At 45.1% G+C, this 21,292-nt stretch overlaps 1 protein-coding gene across 1 annotated transcript in view; it reads left to right on the forward strand.

Annotated features, from left to right (window-relative positions):
* Window positions 1-21,292, forward strand: part of HFM1 (helicase for meiosis 1) — a 2,890,879-nt gene that overhangs the window by 2,647,039 nt on the left and 222,548 nt on the right. Inside the window, exon 35 of the mRNA XM_086925623.1 lies at window positions 3,822-3,912. Coding sequence (XP_086781749.1) covers window positions 3,822-3,912 — 91 coding nt within the window. The remainder of the gene's footprint in view (window positions 1-3,821; window positions 3,913-21,292) is intronic.

The raw sequence follows: 21,292 nt of genomic DNA on the forward strand, positions 1-21,292 counted from the left end.
ATGCCTAAATATGGGCTTGATTTCTATGCTTATATAAGGGCAACATGAATTGTACCTATATAAGGGCATGAATATGGAAAATTCATACAGAATCTAAAACACCATACAACACTATGAGGTCGAACCCCACCGCACCTGATTAGCCATCTTCTCCTGGCACCCCAACACACGGTGTTGGAAGGCCATGTGTTGTTCGTGGGGGTCCTGGGAGACAGCCTTGGTATTGGGTGTTTCCTGCTGTGTGGTCTGTGCAGGGGGTGAGTCTCCTCAATACAGCTGGGCTGCCCTGCACCAGGAGATGGGGTGCCGAAGCTGTCCATGGGCTCTTGGAGGGTGTTGTTGTCGAAGGTGTGGAGGTCCTCTTTGTCGTCAGTGAAGAGATTTTCTGTCTGCTCTGCAGGAGGTGTTGATTTTCCCTCCGCAATGTGAAGGGGAGATGCAGTTTAACATTGTGTTCACATGTATGTTGATGTATTGTACAAGTTTACATGCAGACTGCATGACAATATACATTGTGACTGTTTGGGAGGAGCTGCCTTTTTAATGCAGGACAGTGGTCATTTTGACTACATCACAAATGTGTGTTTGTACTTTGTACATATTTCTCTGCTATGCCAAATGTGATTGGTCAGTTTCTATACACAAGCGGCACCAGTTGTGTCCTCTGTTCTGTTGTGAATGTGTTGCAGTTTGTACCACATTGTTGTCAATGTTGATGTGCCCTGAATGTTATTTGTGTGTGCTACATTTTGGGAGAGTCGCCTCTGCAGCTCTGATTTTGCTGCCCCTTATCCTTTTCAGGCAGTGTGCCTTTGACGTCTGTTGCTTATACAGTGCTGAGATGATGCATACTTAGCTAAATTGGGCTCTTTGTGGGATTTGGGACTCTGGGGCATGGTTTGTCCGCAGATGTGTTGTTGACGTCAGAGGTTGTTTGTGCACGTGGATGTGTCAGAGTGTGACCTGCTCATTTACGGATGTGGTCCACACTCAGCCACCTCAGTGTCGTGGCGTGCAAAATGTCATGATATATTGACTGCAGCCATGCTATTCATCATGCAGTGTCACTTGCATTGTCAGTGTAGCTCACAGACACTCCGCTTAGCTGGTTTTGGCACATGTGCATGGGTTGGTTGTAAAATTGGTGATGTGTGGGAATGGCCCCCTCCGGGCACAAAGTCGACAGGGCCTACTTGCTATTTCTAGGTGTGCTGCAGTGTGCCAAGGGGATCAGGGACATAATCCAAAGTCATTGTGGGCGTTCACTGTGCTATACTTTATTGTGCATATATGCCACTGTGCCCATCTCCACCCCGTGCCCCCTGTCCCTGGTCGTTACTAGCCCTGTTGCTGTTGTGTCAGGTCATGTTTAGCAGTGTCCGGTCCCCCAACTCCTGCCACCGTCTCAACACTGATGACTGTGGAAATCATTTCCTCCATCTCATCCAGCTCCTCCTGTGGCACTGAACTCCCACCTCCAGATGCATTGCTGCCTTCTGGTTGTTGCTGAGTTTCTGCTTGGTTTTGCGCTTCCCATCTTTCCAGCGCCTCTTAACCTCTTCCATTGTCCTCCCCAGTACTCTGACTGCATTCACCTTGTCCACGATGGACTGCCATATTCTATTTTTTTGTTGCCAATGACACAGTGGAGGTGACGAACAGTAGTTGATGGTCTTCTATCACTTCCGGTATCAGGATCTTGTTTTTCTGCAGACTGAATTGCGTCTTCCTCTTCTTCTTCTCTTACCCCGAGGTCCCAGGCTGGTCCTCCGTGGGGCTTGTGGGGTTCTGGTTGTCCTTTGTACTTGCTCCGGCTACCTCCATTGTGCTTCGCAGTTGATTTTAGTTTTGTTTGTGGGGTTTTTCTGCTTTTATAGTGATTTTTCCCACCTGACGTGTGTGAATTGCAGGCCTGGCGCAGCTTATCGCTGATTTTTTTTATTGCGGTTTGGCCCATCACCACTTTTTTCACGTTCAGCTTTAGATCTTTATCACTGTCCTGATAATTTTAACTTGGACATTTTATGCGTTATCGGCAAACTATTGCATGTTACTGCCATTTTGTGAATACAACGTTAACACAGAGTTATTTTCCCGCGATAGACGGCAATATGAAAAATTGCGTTAGCCTATTTTGGCGATGATTATCGCACATTCTTAAGAAATTCCCCGTAATGTATATCACACCCCTTTATGGCCAATGCTGGTACTGTGGCTTCATTGACAAAGCCTTGCTTGCACTTGCAAAGGAACTAGAAGTGCAAAATTTGAATGCAATATTGATGAGTGAAGAGGTTAGACCCATTACTGAACTTTGTAGCGTATGGGCCCCTATGGAGTTTACTGCGATGAACAAGTTGAGGGAGACGTGGTAGGACAATCTGTGAAATCGGATTAAAGATACTCAATATAAGACAGTTTCTAATGGTTGGTGGGTTGTGTCAGACACAAAGTAATCCACTGCAGGGACCGTATCTTTGCAGTTGCAGTGCAAGTTTAAGCACCTGCAGTGCATAAAGTGAATTCATGTAATCGATATTTCTCTAAATAAGGGCCTGATTACGTGTGCATCTGGGAAACAAGGTGAACAAGCTGCTATTTCTTGCACCACACAAATAACAATAGCCTATTGTACGTTATTTATCCAGGGTGATAAATAGTGCCTATTATGAGTTTTCATGGAATAACGCTCAGATTTTGGCATTTAATGCACCAAAATACGAATAGTATGATAAATACAAAACACATTTCCTATGTTAAATTTCGGTAGTTTTGATATGCCGAAATTTAACAAAGGTTGAGATATTTAATGCATCTGATAATTATTGAATTAGATGGATAACTCAAAACTCGTATTATGTTCAGTGCGCAAACAGTTTACACAGGGGTCAGAGTACACTGACCCAATTGTAATCAGGCCCTTAATGCTTTATTTTTAGACATAACAGCTCGGAAACTTTGCGTAAGGTTTGCCTATTTCTGTGCTGTCTAAAAATAAAGCACTATTTCAGAGAAATATTGGTTTAAATGAATTTCGTCTATGAGTTGCAGATACATACATCAAACAGGCACTGGCTCTGCAGTATGCAAGTAAAGCCCATCATGATACGGCCCCAGGTGTGTACATAGGACCAGATCTGAAAATGAGTAATTGTATAAGAAGGGAGAGGGACTTAGAGGGTGCAGGATAACTCCAGGCACGGGCCAAAACACTTTAAACTCACCACCACCTCCTCCAGTGCTAATAAATAAAGCTTATGAGGCTGCAGTTGATGCCCTGGGCAGGTTCCACACCTCGCAATGGACATTGACTGCGTAGGGCCTCTGCCCAATTTGCTCAAAATCTGCTCTCTGCAGAGGTTTCCAGTGTACCAATTGTGTGAATACCATGTGATCGTTTTTATTCGTTGGGTGACTGTGTGAAGGGACTAATATCATGTAACATGCAATTACACTGTGTGAAATGGAAGGTCTGCAAGACATACATTACCGAATCAATGTGGTCTAATTGCCTTCCGGGTGTCCGGCCAAATCCTGTCCATTGCTGACCTTCTGAGTTTATAGGAATAGATCCTCTTCTAGTTTGATTAATTAAGCATATTCATTTTCCTTGCAATGATTGTTGGGTATTGTTGGGATATTAATTTTTATTATGTATAGCCAGTAAAACCATTCACTATAAAAACAGAGGAAGAAAAGTAACATATTATGAGCTTTTCAGATATTACGGTATCTTTACATTTTAGAAACAGGCTTAAGTGGTCTGTTAAAATATAAACTACTTTGTGAACATATCTGAAGTACAATGTCTCTTTTTGCAGGCACTCACAACAATCTGAAACTTAAAACTCTGGAAAGCAAGCTGTCGTTAATAAAGGCAGAAAATAAGCTAAGCAGTCCACTTGGATGCAGGTATGTATTTAAAGGGTAAGCGGTAGCGTTTTTAAATTTAAAGATTTGAAAAGTATCACTTCTACTGTTAGAGAGTGCTAGTTAGGGAGTACTAATATGTGAGGAAACAGGCTTTTTCCAGGTTCCCTTCCACTTTTTGCCCCTATTTTGACTACTGTACACTGGTGTAATGGCTCTTAAATGCCCCAAACCCTGCTGATCAGGACACTTTAACATTGTATGTGTAATTGGCTTATATCTAATTAACATAAGCTAACTTACTTGTAAGCCTATAGTATATGATATAAGGGGTACCTCGGGTTTGGAAGTTAAAGTGTCTCTCTTGGACTGCAGTACTAGTTGTGCTACCACTAGCATGACAAAGTAATACATCTCCCAGACTGCCACTCCCAACTCAATTTTGGCCTTTTAACGCAATGGCAAAGCCCAGTCCTCCCTTTTGAATAAATATCAGTTACTACTAAGGCAGACCTATCGAGTCCTAAGGCAGGGTGCTGCATATTAAAGAGTAAAACATTTACTTCTCCAGTATTAGGGTGTCTATCATAGATTCACCTGCTTGAATATTCCCCGTCGTTGAAGTGGGAGTCCCACGGTAAATAAAATAGCAATAAAATCCCAATAAAATATGTATGTAAAAACATAACACATAAAAATACACACTAGAAATAGTTGCAAATACAGGGTCATAATTCCCACATAGGAATACATGGCAAGAGAGAAAAACATTTGTAACATATCCCTGTCATTATGTTAGTCTAAACTACAGCCAATCAGGCGCAAGCACCCCTCCAGAACCTTCTCCTCAGAGGCTCAGGCCGTCAGATTTTTGTAGCACAAGAGTGACAAAAAGAGTCTAGGAGGAGAAGCGAGCCTCTACAGGGAGGCGGGCGGGTCGCATGTGAATCTATGAAAGACACCAATACTGGAGAACCACCTGTTTACAGGTAAGTAACAATTGTTCTTCTCAAGTATTAGAGTGTATTTTATAGATTCACATGCTTGAATAGAATAGTGAGCAGTAATAGTTGGCAGCAAGAGCAAAATCAGCAATGCATAGGTAAGAAGATGCACCAATAGCATAGCATAGCCAGGAGAAAAGATAATAATAATAACAACTGTATCATTACACAGACCATATAGGTGGAGGGTAGAAAGCAGAGGCTCACCTTAGTTAAAAAGATTACTAAGCACTGCTTGTCCCACTGCTGTATCGGCTTCGTTGAGCGTTTCAAGGCAATAATGTTTCGTGAAAGTGCGCCTGCTGGACCACGTAGCTGCTCGGCAAATTTGATGAATCGGCACACCAGCAAACAGGGCAGTAGAGGATGACATCGCCTTGGTAGAATGAGCTCCCACCGAGGATTGAAGAGGCTTGCCAACCTTCTGGTGACAGAAGGAAACTGCCGAAGAAATCCAACGTGCAATAGTTGGCTTGGTGACAGAACGACCCTTGCACATGCGTCCGTAGGCTACAAACAGCTGATCAGTTTTGCGAATGGGTGCCGTCCCATCGATGTAAAATTTAAGGCATCGCTTAACGTCCAGAGAATGTAAACATTGCTACGCTGGAGTTTGAGGGTTTGGAAAGAAAGTCTTTAAGAAAACAGGCTCTTTGAGGTGAAAGTTAGTGGGAACCTTAGGCATGTAGGCCGGGTTTGTACGAAGCACTACACAGTCCGATTTGAATTGTAGAAAAGGAGGCTTAATGGTAAAGGCGTGAACATCACTCACGCGACGTGAAGAGGTTAAAGCAAGGAGAAAAGCCACTTTCCAAGTTAAACATTTTAAATCTGCTTTGTGGATAGGCTCGAATGGAGCCTTCATTAATTGTGTCAAAACAATGTTGATGTGCCAGGTTGGGGGAGGACGCCTAATGGGCGGGAACTTCCTGAACAGTCCTTTGAAGAACTGAAGAATGATTCTGAAAGAGCTGAGAGAGGAGGAGCCATCCTGCCGGAAGCGAGAAATAGCCGCCAAGAAAACTTTCAAAGTGGAGTGGGAAAGCCCTGACTGTGCCAGCTCTAGAAAGAACAGAAGAAGCTGAGCTAGAGTAGAATGAACACGGTGAATGTTGGCAGCCATGCACCAGTGACATAATCTTTTCCACTTGAGTTTATAAGTCTTTATTGTAGATGGAGCTCTGGCATTGGCAAGAATGTCTCTGCAATCTGACGGGATGTTCAAATGGGCAAATTGAAGGTGCTCAGGTTCCCGGCTGATAATCTGAGAGAGGAGGGGTCCGGATGACAGATCAGGCCCTCGTCCATTGTGAGGAGGTCCGCTCGAGGTTGCAGGAGAATCGGTTCGCTCTGAGAAAGAAGCAGCAGTTCCGAGAACCACGCTTGTCGAGGCCATCTGGGAGCGATCAGGAGAATGCGGCACGGCTGTCTCCTCATCTTCCACAACACTTGAGGAACCAGTGGAATCGGCGGAAAGGCGTAAGCGAATAGACCGCACCAGTCCATCAAAAGGGCATTCCCGGACGATTCTGGATGGGGAAGCCAACTTGCAAAGGACGAGCATTTCCGGTTCGCTGGTCTCGCAAAGAGATCTATGGGTGGATGACCCAACGCCAAAGATGAAGTCCAGAGTCGGCTGATGGAGCTCCCACTCATGCGTTGAGGATGTGGACCTGCTGTGGGCATCCGCTAGGATGTTCGAGACGCCTGGTAAATGAACTGCTGTCAGGGTAATGTGGTGCCGAAGCACCCAGTCCCAAATAGTTTGTGCCAGACGAGACAGGAGAGGAGATTTGGTGCCGCCCTGCTTGTTCACATAGTGCATACTGGTGGTATTGTCTGTTTGGATGAGCACCGATTCCCCATGATTCAGAAGACGGAATGATTTGAGAGCCAGAAAGATGGGCATCAACTCCAATCTGTTGATGTGCCAGGTGCGTTGAGATTGAGTCCATTTGCCTTTGATGGACAGCCCTTGAAGTTGCGCGCCCCACCCTTCCCCAGGGAGGCATCTGTGGTCAGACTGAGTTCCGGAGTTGTGGTGAGGAAAGAGGTCCCGGCAGCCACGTTGGACGGCTGCACCCACCACTGTAGAGCTGACCGCATCTGGGTGGTCACACAAACGAGATAGTTGAAGGAGCCGGTGACCTGACTCCACTGCCCGTCCAATTCTTCCTGAATTGGGCGACTCCCGAGTCTACAGTTTGGTATCAGTGAGATGCACGAGGACGCCATGCCCAGAAAAGATTTCAATATACAAACGGAAACGGACTTTTTTGAGCAAAGGAGGGTCACCAGGTGTAGAATCCGTTAGCTGACGTTCGTAAGACACGAATGCTTTGGCCAGTGACGTATCCAGAGTGGCGCCCAGAAAAGTCCTGCAGCGAGCTGGGTCGGTCTGAGACTTCTCGGCATTGATGGAAAGGCCGAGGGAACGAAACAGATCCTGACAGAGTTGAGTGTCTTGAGACAATCGTCCAGGTATGGAAAAATTTGGACACCCTGAAGACGTAGGTAAGCCACTACTCGGGCCAAAACCTTTGTGAAGACACGAAGGGCGGAGCGCAGGCCAAAAGGCAGCACCCTGAAAGTATTGGCACATGAAAGTAAGCATCCTGGAGGTCGATGGTGGTCATGAAGTCGTCCTTGCAGAGATGACGTAGGTTCTCCATCAGTGTGAGCATGCGGAAGGACTGGCACTTCAGGAATTTGTTCAGTGCCCGTAAATCGAGGATTGGACGCCAGTCACCTGTCTTTTGGAGGATGAGGAAAAACCGGGAATAAAATCCCATTCTCCTCTGAGTCTTGGGAACCACTTCGATGGCACCTTTCTGAATCATGATGTGAATTTGCTGGAAAAGTTCTTTGAGGTGCACAGGAGGCGGACCAGTTGGAGGAGTGTGAGGAGGAAATTTTACATTCTCCAAGGCATGGCCCTTTGATACAAAGTCCAATATCCAACGGTCCGAGGTAATTGAGGACCATTGAGAAAAGAACAGGGAGATTCGACCTCCAAATTTGCGCGGGAAAAGTAAGTCATTGCCTTTTGGAAGTGGAACCTCTATAGGAAGATTTTCCACGGTATGATATTGAATTTTGTTGGCGTGAGGTCTGCTGCTGCCGGTTGGAATACTGTTGATTTCCATGGCCATAGGAGCGGTATTGATTTGATCCTCCACGAAAAGAAGAGGTGGTGCAGCGTCCGCGCGCACCACGAAAGCGCTGTTTGTGGAACTGTAAGGTGCCCGAAGACCGAGCCGTGTCGGTATCTTTCTTCATCGTTTGTAGTGCCTCATTGACATGCTGACCGAAAAGTAACTTGGCGTCATAAGGCTTAGGCTGCTGTAGACGCTGCTGATGACGACGTGAGAGCCTTCTTCGACGACGAATCGATTGTAATCATCGACGAGACAGTTTTGAAAGTGAGGCATGAAACAAATACCCTATGCACACACATATAAGAGTTCAATCAGTAATCATATCGTAGGACAAGCAAAAGGTCACAAAAGGTAAGGTGGTAGAGAGACGACAGAATCTTGTGTGGACTGAAATCTTCAGTTCTTTATTTCCATAACAGTAAAACAGCAGCCAGCCACACATGTTTCATCACTTGCGCGAATCTTCAAGGCTCAGACGCTACTGTATACACATTGGAGGTCGCTCTGCCGGCGATACTTCCGACCCGGTAGGGCCCTTGACCGATATGACTGGTAGCAAGAATATTTGGAAGGTCACTGCCGACTGAGTAGAATCGGACGGGACTTCCGGGAGCTTTGTGGTAGTGGAAAATGGGGATACCAGGACATGTAAAACTTAAAAGTGCATGTCTGACTATTTAAATACAATGCACCCTGCTCTTATGGGCTAGTCAGGGTCTACCCTATGGGTGACCCATATGTACTAAAAAGGGGGTTTTGGCCTGGCAAAAGGTTTATTTTTCCAGGTCCAGTAGCTAGTTTAAATCTGCACCAAGGCTGCAAAACCAGACCTGAGGTATGTTTAAAGGGTTACTTAAGTGGGGGGCACAATAAGTGCTGCAGGCCCGCTAGTAGCACTTAATTTACAGGCCCTGGGTACATCGTGTACTACTGTACTAGGGATATATAAGTATATATATAAGTAAATGAAATATGCTAGTTGGGTGTTAGCCAATTTTACCATGTTTAAAGGAGTGAGTACAAGCACTGGTTAACAGTGGTAAAGTGCACAAATTCCTAAAAGCTAATAAATCAAGGGATCGGAAAACAGGAGGGATGAAGGCAAAAGGTTTAGTGGTGACCCTGCAGGAAGGCAAAGTCAACAAATAACATAATTCTAAAAAAAACAAAAAAAAAACATGTTTGTCTGCAGAAAAACTGGTATTCATTTGATCGAATCACTTTCATAAAAAATTAGGAAACATTCATCAAAAGCCGTAGCAGTAGCTTAGTGTATAAAACCTTAAATATATGTTTAAAAAATTCAGAGACAAAAAAGCCCAGTTAAAGGGAAGGTATAGTTACATATTAAAACAGAACAACCATTTAAATGAATAAGTTGTGGTCAAAACTGCAAACTATAGCTCACACAGCAGCCAGACAAAGTATAACTCACCCATCAAATACCATGCTAACGACCTTAAATTTGATCTGGCAGATAATATTAGAGTTGCCTATACAGGCAAGATTACATATCATATTACCCATAACACACTTAAGACACATTTGTAAGTCAGAAATGGAGAACATCAACTACTCCTTAGAGCTCATTCAGATTATAGAGGGACGGGCTAATGGTCAGTCCCTCTAGTTATTGCTATTGTGGCAGTCACATATTGATAAGCCCATGTTCATCAGCCCTTGGTTGATTGTAACATTTAGTCATGATGTACAGAATTCTGCCAATGTATTGAGGCGTATAGTCATTAGTCAGATGAGTGCACATAGGAAAGGCTACACTTTTCCTATTGCTTCCATTATATTGCTCAAATAATAGCACTTGTATATTATGTTTTTTTAACCATGGTTGATTATGGTAACGAGACAGTCTAAATTTCCAAGGCTTGTTCTGGTGTTTGACACAGTATTCTGGTTTACAAACAACTGCTATAAAATCATTAAATTGCCCCAGTTTTCATTGGCTTGTTGTATTATTTAGTTCTTTTTCTGCAGCCAGTTGTTAGTCTGCAAAGAATAGTTGTAGAAAGCTGGCTCTCCATATAATGCACTAAAAAGAAGTACACTGTAGAGATAGTCCAATGAGTCCCCAATTGGCTAACAGAGGCAAAAGTAGATAATACTGACGCATTGTTTGTAGTAGTGTGGGCGAGCATTTAGGCTTATCAGAGGGTAGTGCTAAGCATTTGTTGTACTCACAGAGATAATAAATGAGACACACACATTCCAAGAACAATTTAAAAATAATAATAGTTATTTTTAAGTATATATTCAAACCAAGAACTTTTTTCAACAGTAAGCGCTGTTTTTCTTATAAATTAGCAAAGTTCAGAAAATAGTTCACAGTTTTGTGCAATTACGCGCAATAGATGTCTATGGGAGGAACAAGCTGAAATGCATTGACAATTAAGCATGGGCAAAATTTGCGAATTCGCGGTTCATGAATTCATGCGAAAGCGAACTCGCAGTTCGCAAAATCCGCGAATTTGTGCAAATTTGCTTTTTTTTCGCGTTCGCGAGGGTTTTTTACAAGTTCGGGAATGCGAACTTACATGTGTGGCCGCGACCATGTTGTTTCTACGTGTCCAGACTGTTTGCGACCCTGTGATTCATCGCGGCCACCCTCTGGTTCACCACTGCCACCCTCTGGTTCATCACAGTCACTCTCTGGTTCACCACTGTCACCCTCTGGTTCACCACTACCACCCTCTGGTTCACCACTGCCACCCTCTGGTTCATCACAGCACCCTCTATTTCACCACTGCCACCCTCTGGTTCAAGACTGCCACCTGCTGGTTCAAGACTGCCACCCGCTGGTTCATCACAGCACCCTCTGGTTCGCCACTGCCACCCTCTGGATCATCACTGCCACCCTCTGGTTCATCACTGCCACCCTCTGGTTCGCCACTGCCACCCTCTGGTTCGCCACTGCCACCCTCTGGTTCGCCACTGCCACCCTCTGGATCATCACTGCCACCCTCTGGATCATCACTGCCACCCTCTGGTTTGCCACTGCCACCCTCTGGATCATCATTGCCACCCTCTGGTTGATCACTGCCACCCTCTGTTTGATCACTGCCACCCTCTGGTTCAAGGCTGCCACCCTCTGGTTGATCATTGCCATCCTCTGGTTCATTCCTGCCACCCTCTGGTTCATCACTGCCACCCTCTGGTTCCGCACTGCCACCCTCTGGTTGATCACTGCCACCCTCTGGCTGATCACTGCCACCCTCTGGTTCAAGACTGCCATCCTCTGGTTCATCACGGCTATCCTCTGGTTCATAACCCTCTGGTTCACCAGTGCCACCCTCTGGTTGATCACTGCCACCCTCTGGTTGATCACTGCCACCCTCTGGCTGATCACTGCCACCCTCTGGTTCAAGACTGCCATCCTCTGGTTCATCACGGCTATCCTCTGGTTCATAACCCTCTGGTTCACCACTGCCACCCTCTGGTTCATCACTGCCACCCTCTGGTTCATCACTGCCACCCTCTGGTTTGCCACTGCCACCCTCTAGATCATCACTGTCCCCCTCTGGTTTATCACAGCACCCTCTGGTTCACCACTACCACCCTCTTGTTCAGCACTGTAGATTATGGGGGGAAAGCACACCTTCCCAGCCTCAACTGAGATGAATTAATTTGGGGCTGGTTAATGTGTCACTGAATTTGAGCTTCAAGTCTGGTACCTGCTTCCTTAGCTGTAAGTGCTTTCTGTTGCAGTTTTTTTTTTTTTACAGGAGCATTGTGCCATACTTGTAACTATTCTCTGACCCTGCTTTGAGTGTCAGAGCAGGGTCAGATAATAGTTGCAAGTAGGCAACTGAACTCTGGAGGGGCCCCTCAGGAAGCACTACAGGGAATGGTTACAAATTAGGTTGAACTTTTGCACCTGCTAAGTGCTTACAGTTTTGCAAAAATCGTTTTTCTGCTATTTTGCGATATCCGCGGGGCGCGAATTCGCTCGAAATCGAACTTGCAATCCGCGAATTTGTGCGAATTTGCGGATTTCTTTTTTTGCATGTTCGCCCGGTTTTATGCTTATTCGCGGACCGCTTGCAGCGCACCAACCGCGAGGTTGCCCATGCGGTCGTACATGTGTGCGCGTTGGTATTTCAGTTTCCGGGCTCTATTGACAATGTTGCATTGTGTGCGGCGCGCTATTACGAGTTCGCACGTGTTTTTGCGTACTCGCCGGGGGAAAATCCTGCAAACTTACCCACGCCGTCGTCCATAGGCGCGGCAATCTTGTTTTTCATTCATTGCTATGGTTCTGTGCATACTTTCTAATCCTCCTTTCATCTGTGCAATCCTTTGTTTCTTTGTTTTTTTTATCTTTTCTACTCTATATCTATCCCTCTTTTTTCTAGATCTATATTTTGTGTTTTTTTCAACTTTTCGTTACTTTTAAAGCAATTTTTTTAAACTTTTTTTTTTACTTTACTTTTTCCCTATTCTTTCCTTTTTTTTCTCTTTCTGCTGTACAGGACCATGGCAAAGGGAGCCAGGAAGGAGAAGGGGAAGGGTCCCGCACCCTGTACCCGGCTCCCATGCAGGCGATTGCGGGGGGAGCTAGTCACAGCCCGGGAGATCTTCAGCGCGGAGGAGGTGGCCGCACTGGTTTACTATGTGCAGCGCTGCCTCCCCAAGACCATTGCGGCAGGTGGCAGGATCGCTAGCGGGTACGGGCTCGGGGAACGTCAGAAGCGGTGGGAGAAGGTGTGCCGGGCCATGTATCAACACCCTCGGGTCCGGCGCACCTACAAACAGGCTACGCACCGGTGGTCCGACCTCCTGGACCGTGAACGCGACCTGCTAGGCGTCGAGATCCCCGGGCTTGGTGAGTAGTAGTAGCTATTTAATCGCTACTCTGTTTTCTCCTGCTCTATGTGTTATCATATTGCAAATTTGCAATAATGCAGCCGATTAGATTGTAGGTAAATTATGTTTCAAAATGTTCTGTGATTGCATTTCAGGTGCACTGCTCTCCTGCTCAGTGGCGGTGCTACTATGCTTATTTGCTTTTGATTTTTTTTGCTCATTTCATTGGCCTGAGTAATTATGTATGAGTGTACTTTACAGAACTGCGTAATGCAAGACACTAAGGGGCAGATTTACATTTACTGGCGCATCCCTGTAAATTAGCAGGGATGCGCCAGTAATTGTGCACCATGCCTCCACCACCCATGGTGCGCCGCACCATGGGGCAAAAACGACACAGAAGCGTCACGCATCTGTGCCCTGAAGGCAGCGCATTGCTAGAGTTGCGTCGCAACCACATCGCAGCTCCAGCAATGCTCTGGGGTGCCCTATCTCCCCAATGCTGCCTCAAGCCGTACGTCTGCTTCAAGTAGGCGCAGGGTTTTGAGTGACGCCGCATTGGCCTAAAAGTGGCTGAGTGAAATCTTGTAGATTTCACTCAGCCACTTTTAGGATGCGTTCCTGCGCAGGAACGCACTCCCTTGCGCCGGAACGCCCCCTGATGGCGCAGGGCTTTACAACGTGATGCATCTCCCAGATGCGCCACATTGTTAATATACGCCGCACCATGGCGCCTCTTTAGCGCTGCCGCTGCGTCACAAAAGTCACGCAACGACGGAGCAAAAGAGCCGTAAGGGACTTGTAAATCTGCCCCTAGAGACTCAAGTCCAGTCCTTCCTTTGTACATCTGCCACTAAGAAGAGATAGTGGTGGTGGATTGATAGTTTGAGTATTTTAATGACTGGTTATGTAGTAGGAAACTTACTTTTTAGTGTTCTCACTGGTCTGCAATCACGATGGACTTTGTCTGTCACTTAGCCTGCTGCGTAGTGTTGCCTGCCAGTCCTAGTCGAACCTTTTTGTAGTTGGTTTAGTAAGTTACATAACTTTCCAAGTCGGCGGTCCGCGAATCCAGCAATACTAATATCCTATAGACCACATCAGATAGGTCAATAAATGTAGTGCAATTGTTGTCTATTTGGTATTTCCCTGAAATAATTTGTTATTGTTCTTTTGAAATGTTAGATTTGGTTGACAACAATCATCCATGTTTGGGTCTTTCTTTCATGTTGTACACAAGCTCCCCCCAGGAGCAAGAGGACAGCGGAGGAGGTAGCGGCGCCGGCGGACGAGGACCAGGAAGGCCAGGATCGGTCAGGCGAGGGCTCCTCTGCTGGCCCCAGTAAGTTTTCATGTTAATATTAATAATTATACTTCCCTATCTTTTAGAGTACCTATTTTTTACTAACGTTCCACATTCGATTTTTCCTACATCATCTTTGATCTTCTTGTAGACTGTTTCTAAATTCTTATCCTGCCTCTACTATGACTCCCTGTGGTACTACTAGATTATTATTATTAGTCTGTCTGTGTAGCTAACTAAGCTTGCACAGTTGGCAAAAGGTGTTAAACGAAACTCCCATTCTATTCAGCAATAGCTCTATGCACTGAGTGCAGTCCTCTGGGTTGTCCATAATGTCTTTTGAAGTTTTCTAAATGTTTATGCTTTGACAATTCACAACAATAAACTGTCCATGACCACCAATAAAGAATAAGATACTAGTTTACTTTTTGATTGGATAGGAGGACAATCCATACTACTATTGTTGCAGGGACAATTCTGCACAAACAGAACTATGGACACTAAATAGTGCATTCTTTATCAAGTATAATAGGTGCAGTTAGACTTTCCACATACCTCAGTCATAACAGAATTTAAACCCCCAATCTCCTTACTGACTAGCTAGTGTGACAGAGTCATTTAGCTCCCTAATTCATCGTTGATTGATCCCCAATGATTATTATCCAACCCAGGACATAAGACTACGGAGTCCGAGTCCAGAACTGTCAGAGCCACGGACTCATGCTTGCAAATTGCAAACCCTTTCGCTCACTCACGACTAAAAACCACAGAGTCTATGTAAGTTTTAAAGCTTTATTAAAAGTAAAAACATTTATTAAAATCAAGTTCATCATACAACATAAACGGTGGATTGAAAATGGAAAGGTGCATAGTGATCTCACACATTAATTGTGGGCGAGCCCTCACCTGGTTGGAACTTCAAATCTTCTTTGTGGTGCTAAATCGTTGCTGACTTCGTCCTACTGATGATGATCTGATGTTGCTCTTGTTCTTAGAAGGTAAGCCTCTGTCTGTTATGAGAAAAACGGTGCATGTTAAAAAGCAAGCATTCATCAGTTGTGCCAAAAAAGTGTAGCAAGACAACACCCATCCCTGAAAAAAAGTGCAATTTTTAGTTTTGACTAGACAGTCACAAATTAATACATTTGTTTGTGTAGTCGTAGTGACATTTTTTCATTCCCAGACAAAATACTAGGGAGTGGTGTATATGGCATCTAAGAATCTGAAATGTATTTTCTAGGCGGAACATCGGCACAACCATCCACCGGTGCCGGGGCCAGCGCGAAGGTGGGCACTCCTGGGGCGGAGGCGGTGCAACAGCCTGGGGAAGCTGCTGTGGGGGATGCCACAGTAGTGGCGGACAATGGTAAGCTATTATATTCCTTACTTATTGAGATAGCAGACTGCAGAGTGTGCTCTTCACGGGTGTATATGTTGTACAGTACAAGTACACTATACTGTTAAGAAGACTTACAAATTTAGAACTAAGTTTTTATTAACCAGGTAGTAGCCTCCTCTAAATTGACTTCAACTCAGCGGTGAACGTTTTTTCGAGAATCCAAGTCAGATCAGAGATGAATTTAATGGATGGGATGAACGAAAAGGGAAAGAAGGGTGTAAGTAAGTGTGGAAGGACGAGCGAGTTAAAAGTAATGATGACTGGCAAAGAATGATACGTGTTTTTGAATGCTGCCCGAGGTGGCTGGGAATACAATGCATGTCCGGTTGAAGGATGAAGCAAGGATGGGTGGAAGGAGAAAGGAAAGAGGACTGCCTGGGTGGGTGAAACAGAAACTGTATGTGTGCGCAATATATCCTTTGGTTGAAATTCAAATGCAAGTCAAGCACGGATGCATGGCTTGCGGTTTCCAAAATAAAATGAAAATGTTCTTTTCCCGTGAGAAAAAGTTAGGTTTGTCCACTTGAGACATTAAGAAGAATGATTGACATTTACTTTGAATGGATGGATGCCTGGATCATGGTACTATCTGACTCATAGATAGCATATGTGTATGTAGAGAGAGTAGACGGTCACTGGATGAACTAAGTGTTACTTTGAAGAGCATGTAACACCACACCCACATGTCCGTTCCAGTGTAGGAAAGGCAAGGAAAAGAAGTTGTAATATTTCCGAATACTACCATGAATAGTAGCAGTACTTTGTATTGCAAGCACAGCATACATCCGGCGATTACGGGGGCCACTCACTACCTCTGTTAATTTTAGTACAACTCTGTCATTCATGTGTGGCCTATCAGTGTTCACTCAATAAAAAACAAAGCACCTAAAGTCATCCCATATGTAATCAAATACTTATCCTGTGAAGGGATATATAATCATATTATTTATCTTCTTCTTTTTCTTTTCTAGTAGTCATTGGCACTGTAGGGTGAAAGTTAAATTAATTAAGCAGTAGCCCTTGTAACAGAGTATTCTCAGTGCCACCCGTAATAGAAAAGTAAGAGCTTCACCACCTGCATGTACTGGACTGGTACAGTAACGCAAGCTTATGTCATTATGGCGTGCAAGTTGACTGCGCCTGCATTATGCCGGCTTCCAGAAGTTTACATACCAATTTCGCTAAACAAGAAAGAAGAAGAAGAATAAGACTGGTGTACTGTCATAGTCGACTCTAATGTACTGAGTTCATAGTGCTCATAGAATTGATTCCTGAAACTCCCACTAATGTTAGAGCAAGGCTGAAGAAGTGGGAGGTTAGATAGATACAGGCCACAAATGTTATGTACTGTGCTTGCAAGTTGCTAGTTTTACTGTGACACAACTTTCTGCTGAATTATTTTGTGTTAGTCTTAAAGAGCATTGGTTACAGACTATGTTTTTCTTTCTTCATATAGATGCTCCTTCCAAACTGTCACGGAAGGAGCTGGCTAGAAGGGCCCGGCAACGGAAACTGGAGGCGACTGTCGCCGTATATCGGCGGCTGGTGGCCCAGGAGGAGGAGGACACGCAGTCGACCACAACATCCACAGGGACAGCTGCATCCTCCTCCGCGCTCCCGGGGTCAGCCAGTCAGCGCAGGCCTCCAGCGGTACGGAGCAGTGGTACCGCAGCCGCCCGCCACCGCCAAGCAACCAAAAAATCAGCTGCCCCCCACAGCAGGTGCAAGGCACGCGTGTACCGCCTAACCCTCAGGGTGTCCTACCTTGAGCAGGAGCAGAAGAAACTGAGAATCCTGTTCAAGAACCTCCGCAAGGAGCATGACCACCTGGCCCAAAAAGTACGCCGCTGGCGGCATTAGAGAAGGAGAGACTGTCCCTTGCCCCTTTTTTAAAGACTTTTGGGGGGTGGGAATTGGGAGTTGGGTTTTTTGGACTTTGGGGACTTTTTATTTCACGGACATTCGTTGGGGTTAGGTAGGGGGGGTAGGCCGGGTCTTGCGGGATAGTTTATTTTTGTTAGGGATATAAATAATTATTACTTTCAACTTAAACATAGCATACGTGTTTTTACTGCAGTTGAGGCTGGAGGGGGGGTTAACTGTAAGTTTGTTTCCCTGAAACTTAGGTGGCTTCTTGATTCAAATTGTGTAAGTAATTGCCCAAATGTTTACAAAAGTAAGTGCCTCTCACAGAGTTAGTGAATTCAATTGTCCTAGGACTTTACCAGTACTACCGCCAGTCTCTCGTCTCTCATACTACTCCATTATTCTTCCTCCCCCAAGCGCTTATCTTACCTGTAATTCATGTTTGAAAATAGGGCTAGGCACAGGGCTTGCTGCATGGCAAATGGCGATTAAGGATGGCAATCCTGGGCGGTTGAAATGGCATCATTGCGGTGGTGCTAGTGGTGGTACACAGTGGCAGTTGCAGCATATGAAAAAAAAGAAATTGAAACCTTGATTGGCCTGAGCGGAGCATTAGAACGGTACGATAGATACTTTAGCATATGACAGTACACTAGAACAGTGCCAAAATGTAGCCTTACAAATGCTAAAGTATTGAAAGTATAACTACTACTTGCGTGGAATTTGACATTGGCAACTACTACAAGAAATAGTACTGAAGGTGAAGGACGCAGCAGCGTAATCATTTGCCACGAGTAGGAGGAGGATGTTCTTCATGATCAACCCAGTTGATGGTGCCCATGAAAATCTGCTTTGATTTGCCAATAGTCATGGGTCTGTGTCAAGCTGAGTAAGAATATATCCTTCGATTCCTTCACCAGCCTTGAAATGTAATTCATTTTCAGTTGCTATGACCTTATACTCCCCAGCAAGTGTGTGGAATTATTGCTGTCATTTACTCACACGTCAATGAAAACCACACAGCCCGGTGGAAGAGGGTTAGGGTTTGGAAATTGGATGGGAATGGGGTTTTTTGGGATAGTTTTGTTGAGAGAGGAAAAAAAAACACAGCATGGACAAACAACAATGAAGATAAACAAATCTTTGGATACGAAGATATCCATAAATATTTTAAGGGACATAAAGGAAGTGCATGCACTTCTGCAGGCATGAAGTTGATTGCTAAATGGATGGTTAGGTTACTTAAACTAAGTAGTACTTTCTAATGAATGAAAGAATGCGACAGTACAGGGCTGCAGTAATTGTGTGTTTTTGCCTATCTCAGCACTCAGAGAAACACGTTGTTCATTAAATTAGTTTGAAAAATAGCAAAGTAAAACTATACAATGGCTGGAGGGATGAATTTAGAAGCAGAGAGCAAAGAAATGCAGAATCACACTCATAGAAGTTCACAGCAATAACATTACTTAAAAGATAAGTAGAAATGAATGGATACTGTTACTGTATGTTGTTGTACTTGTCCTGTTGAATTTGGGAAGTTGCATGCATCAAGCCATTCCTCTTATTTTCGGTACTCCTCCATTCCATCTGACGCTCCGTCGATCAATGTTGGTGACCAGAAGACACCGTTCCACTGCCTGCCTGGCGGATGCTGAATTGCGGGTCGCTAATGTGAAGCCTGACTTCATCCTTTTTTCCATTGCACAGGGTGAAAGACGCCCTGTAAATGTAAATGGAAAAACAGGAAGTGATATTAAAACACCACTGAGAAAAAAAATGAGGTACGTACGCTGTGGTGTGCAAAAAGTCACACGTTCAGTTTCAGAATCGACAGTACAATAGTTTCGTAAAGGCGTACTCTGAGTCTCCTTTTGAAGGATAAATAAGTATGGGCGAATTTTGCGGATCTTTCCCCTCAAGCTAGGTGTAGTGTAAACTACGATTTCAGAACAAAATTAGACCTTCCCAGCAGTGCTCCCAGACCCTTAAACACAGACGCTAAAATGTAGAATACCCCCAATCAGACCACAAAAAACATGCAATACTGCTACCTGTCTGAGGCCTATGGTGACAAAACGTACTTTGAAAGTAAAGTAGGCCCAAATCCCCCCTTTCCCACAATGGATTTTCTTCAAACCACTTGCAACCAAAATTAGGCATTTCTCGAAAAGTGCTCCAAGAGTAGACCCCAGAACCCAGTTGCCAAAATCTCGAACACACCCAAACACATGCAATACTGCTAACCCAAACGAGCCCTAAGTTAAAAACAGTGTCAAACGCTTTCTTCAGCTAGGCCCTAACTCTCCTTTGCCACCATGTATTTTCGTCAAACCTCTTGCAATCAAAAGTATCCATACCCAGCATTGCTCCAATACCCCAAAACCCACCCACAAACACCAGGAACCCCCCCAAACAGCCCCCGAAAACACTAAAGTGATCGAAATGCCTGAAAATGCAACTACTTTTTCACCTCCGATTTCTCTAAACCACTTTTATCCGGTATTAGACCTTCACAACAATGCCCCAAGATCCGTCAACCCAGCCGGAAACAAGTTTAACCCCCCCCAAACAGCCAAAAAGCAAAAATGGAAAAATGGGCACTTTGTCAAATTTCTGCATATTTCCCAGATCACTCCGTGTACGCTCTGCAGCTAGGCCCTAACTCCCCTTTGCCACCATGGATTTTCGTCAAACCTCTTGCAATCAAAAGTATCCATACCCAGCGTTGCTCCAAGACCCCAAAACCCACCCACAAACACCAGGAACCCCCCCAAACAGCCCCCTGAAAACGCTAAAGTGAGCGAAATGCCTGAAAATAGAAAAACTTTTTTTCCTCCGATTTTCTCCAAACCCCTTTTATCCGGTATTAGACCTTCACAGCAATGCCCCCAGACCCGTCAACCCAGCCGGAAACAACTTTAACCCCCCCCCCAAACAGCCAAAAAGCAAAACCGCAAAAAGTGAGACTTAGCAAATTTCGGGCCTACCTGGAATTCAGTCCAAAAGCGCTGTGCAGTTAGGCCCTAACTCCCCTTTTCCACCATGGATTTCCTGAAAAACAAATGCAATCAACATTAGACTGTGCCAGCAGTGCTCCCAGACACCAAAACCCACCCAAAAAAACCTAGAAGCCGCCCAAACAGCACCCCAAAGACAGGCAAGTGAGCAAAAACTTTTTCACCGTGGATTGTCCAAAACACTTGATTCCTATATTAGACCTTCCGACCTATGCCCCCAGACCCCTGCAGCCACCCGCAAAAAAGCAGAACACCCCTAAACAGGCAAAAAGCAAAAATGCAAAAACTCATACTTAGAAAGTTTTCAGCCAACCAGTCAACATCGGTCCAAACGCGCTCTGCAGCTAGGCCCTAACTCCTCTTTCCCACCATGGATTTTCTTCAAATCACTTGCAATCAAAATGATGCTATCCCAGCAGTGCTCCCAGACCCCCAGCCCCTCCCCCACAAATCTAGAAGACCCCCAAACAGCCCCCCAAAAACATGCAATACTGGTATATTCAAAACATGGCAAATTGCGCTGTTCACAAAACATTGCTGTTTTCAGCACTTCCACTACTTTCATCCTCTTGAAACTCACCTGGACAGTCACTTGTTCCAGCGATTCACAAGAATCTCAGCAAGACAGAACACAATCGAACCACTGCGCTCTTTCAATCAATCAATCAGTGACACTTATAAAGCGCGCTACATACCCGTAGGGTCTCAAGGCGCTGGGGGGGGGGGGGGGGGGTGCCGCTACTGCTCGAACAGCCAGGTCTTCAGCTTCTTCCTGAAGGAGAGGTGGTCTTGGGTCAGGCGCAGGTCGGGAGGGAGGGAGTTCCAGGTCTTGGAGGCCAGGTAGGAGAAGGACCTTC

Source organism: Lissotriton vulgaris, chromosome 1_1, assembly GCF_964263255.1.
Source record: "Lissotriton vulgaris chromosome 1_1, aLisVul1.2, whole genome shotgun sequence".
NCBI classification, from domain to species: domain Eukaryota; kingdom Metazoa; phylum Chordata; class Amphibia; order Caudata; family Salamandridae; genus Lissotriton; species Lissotriton vulgaris.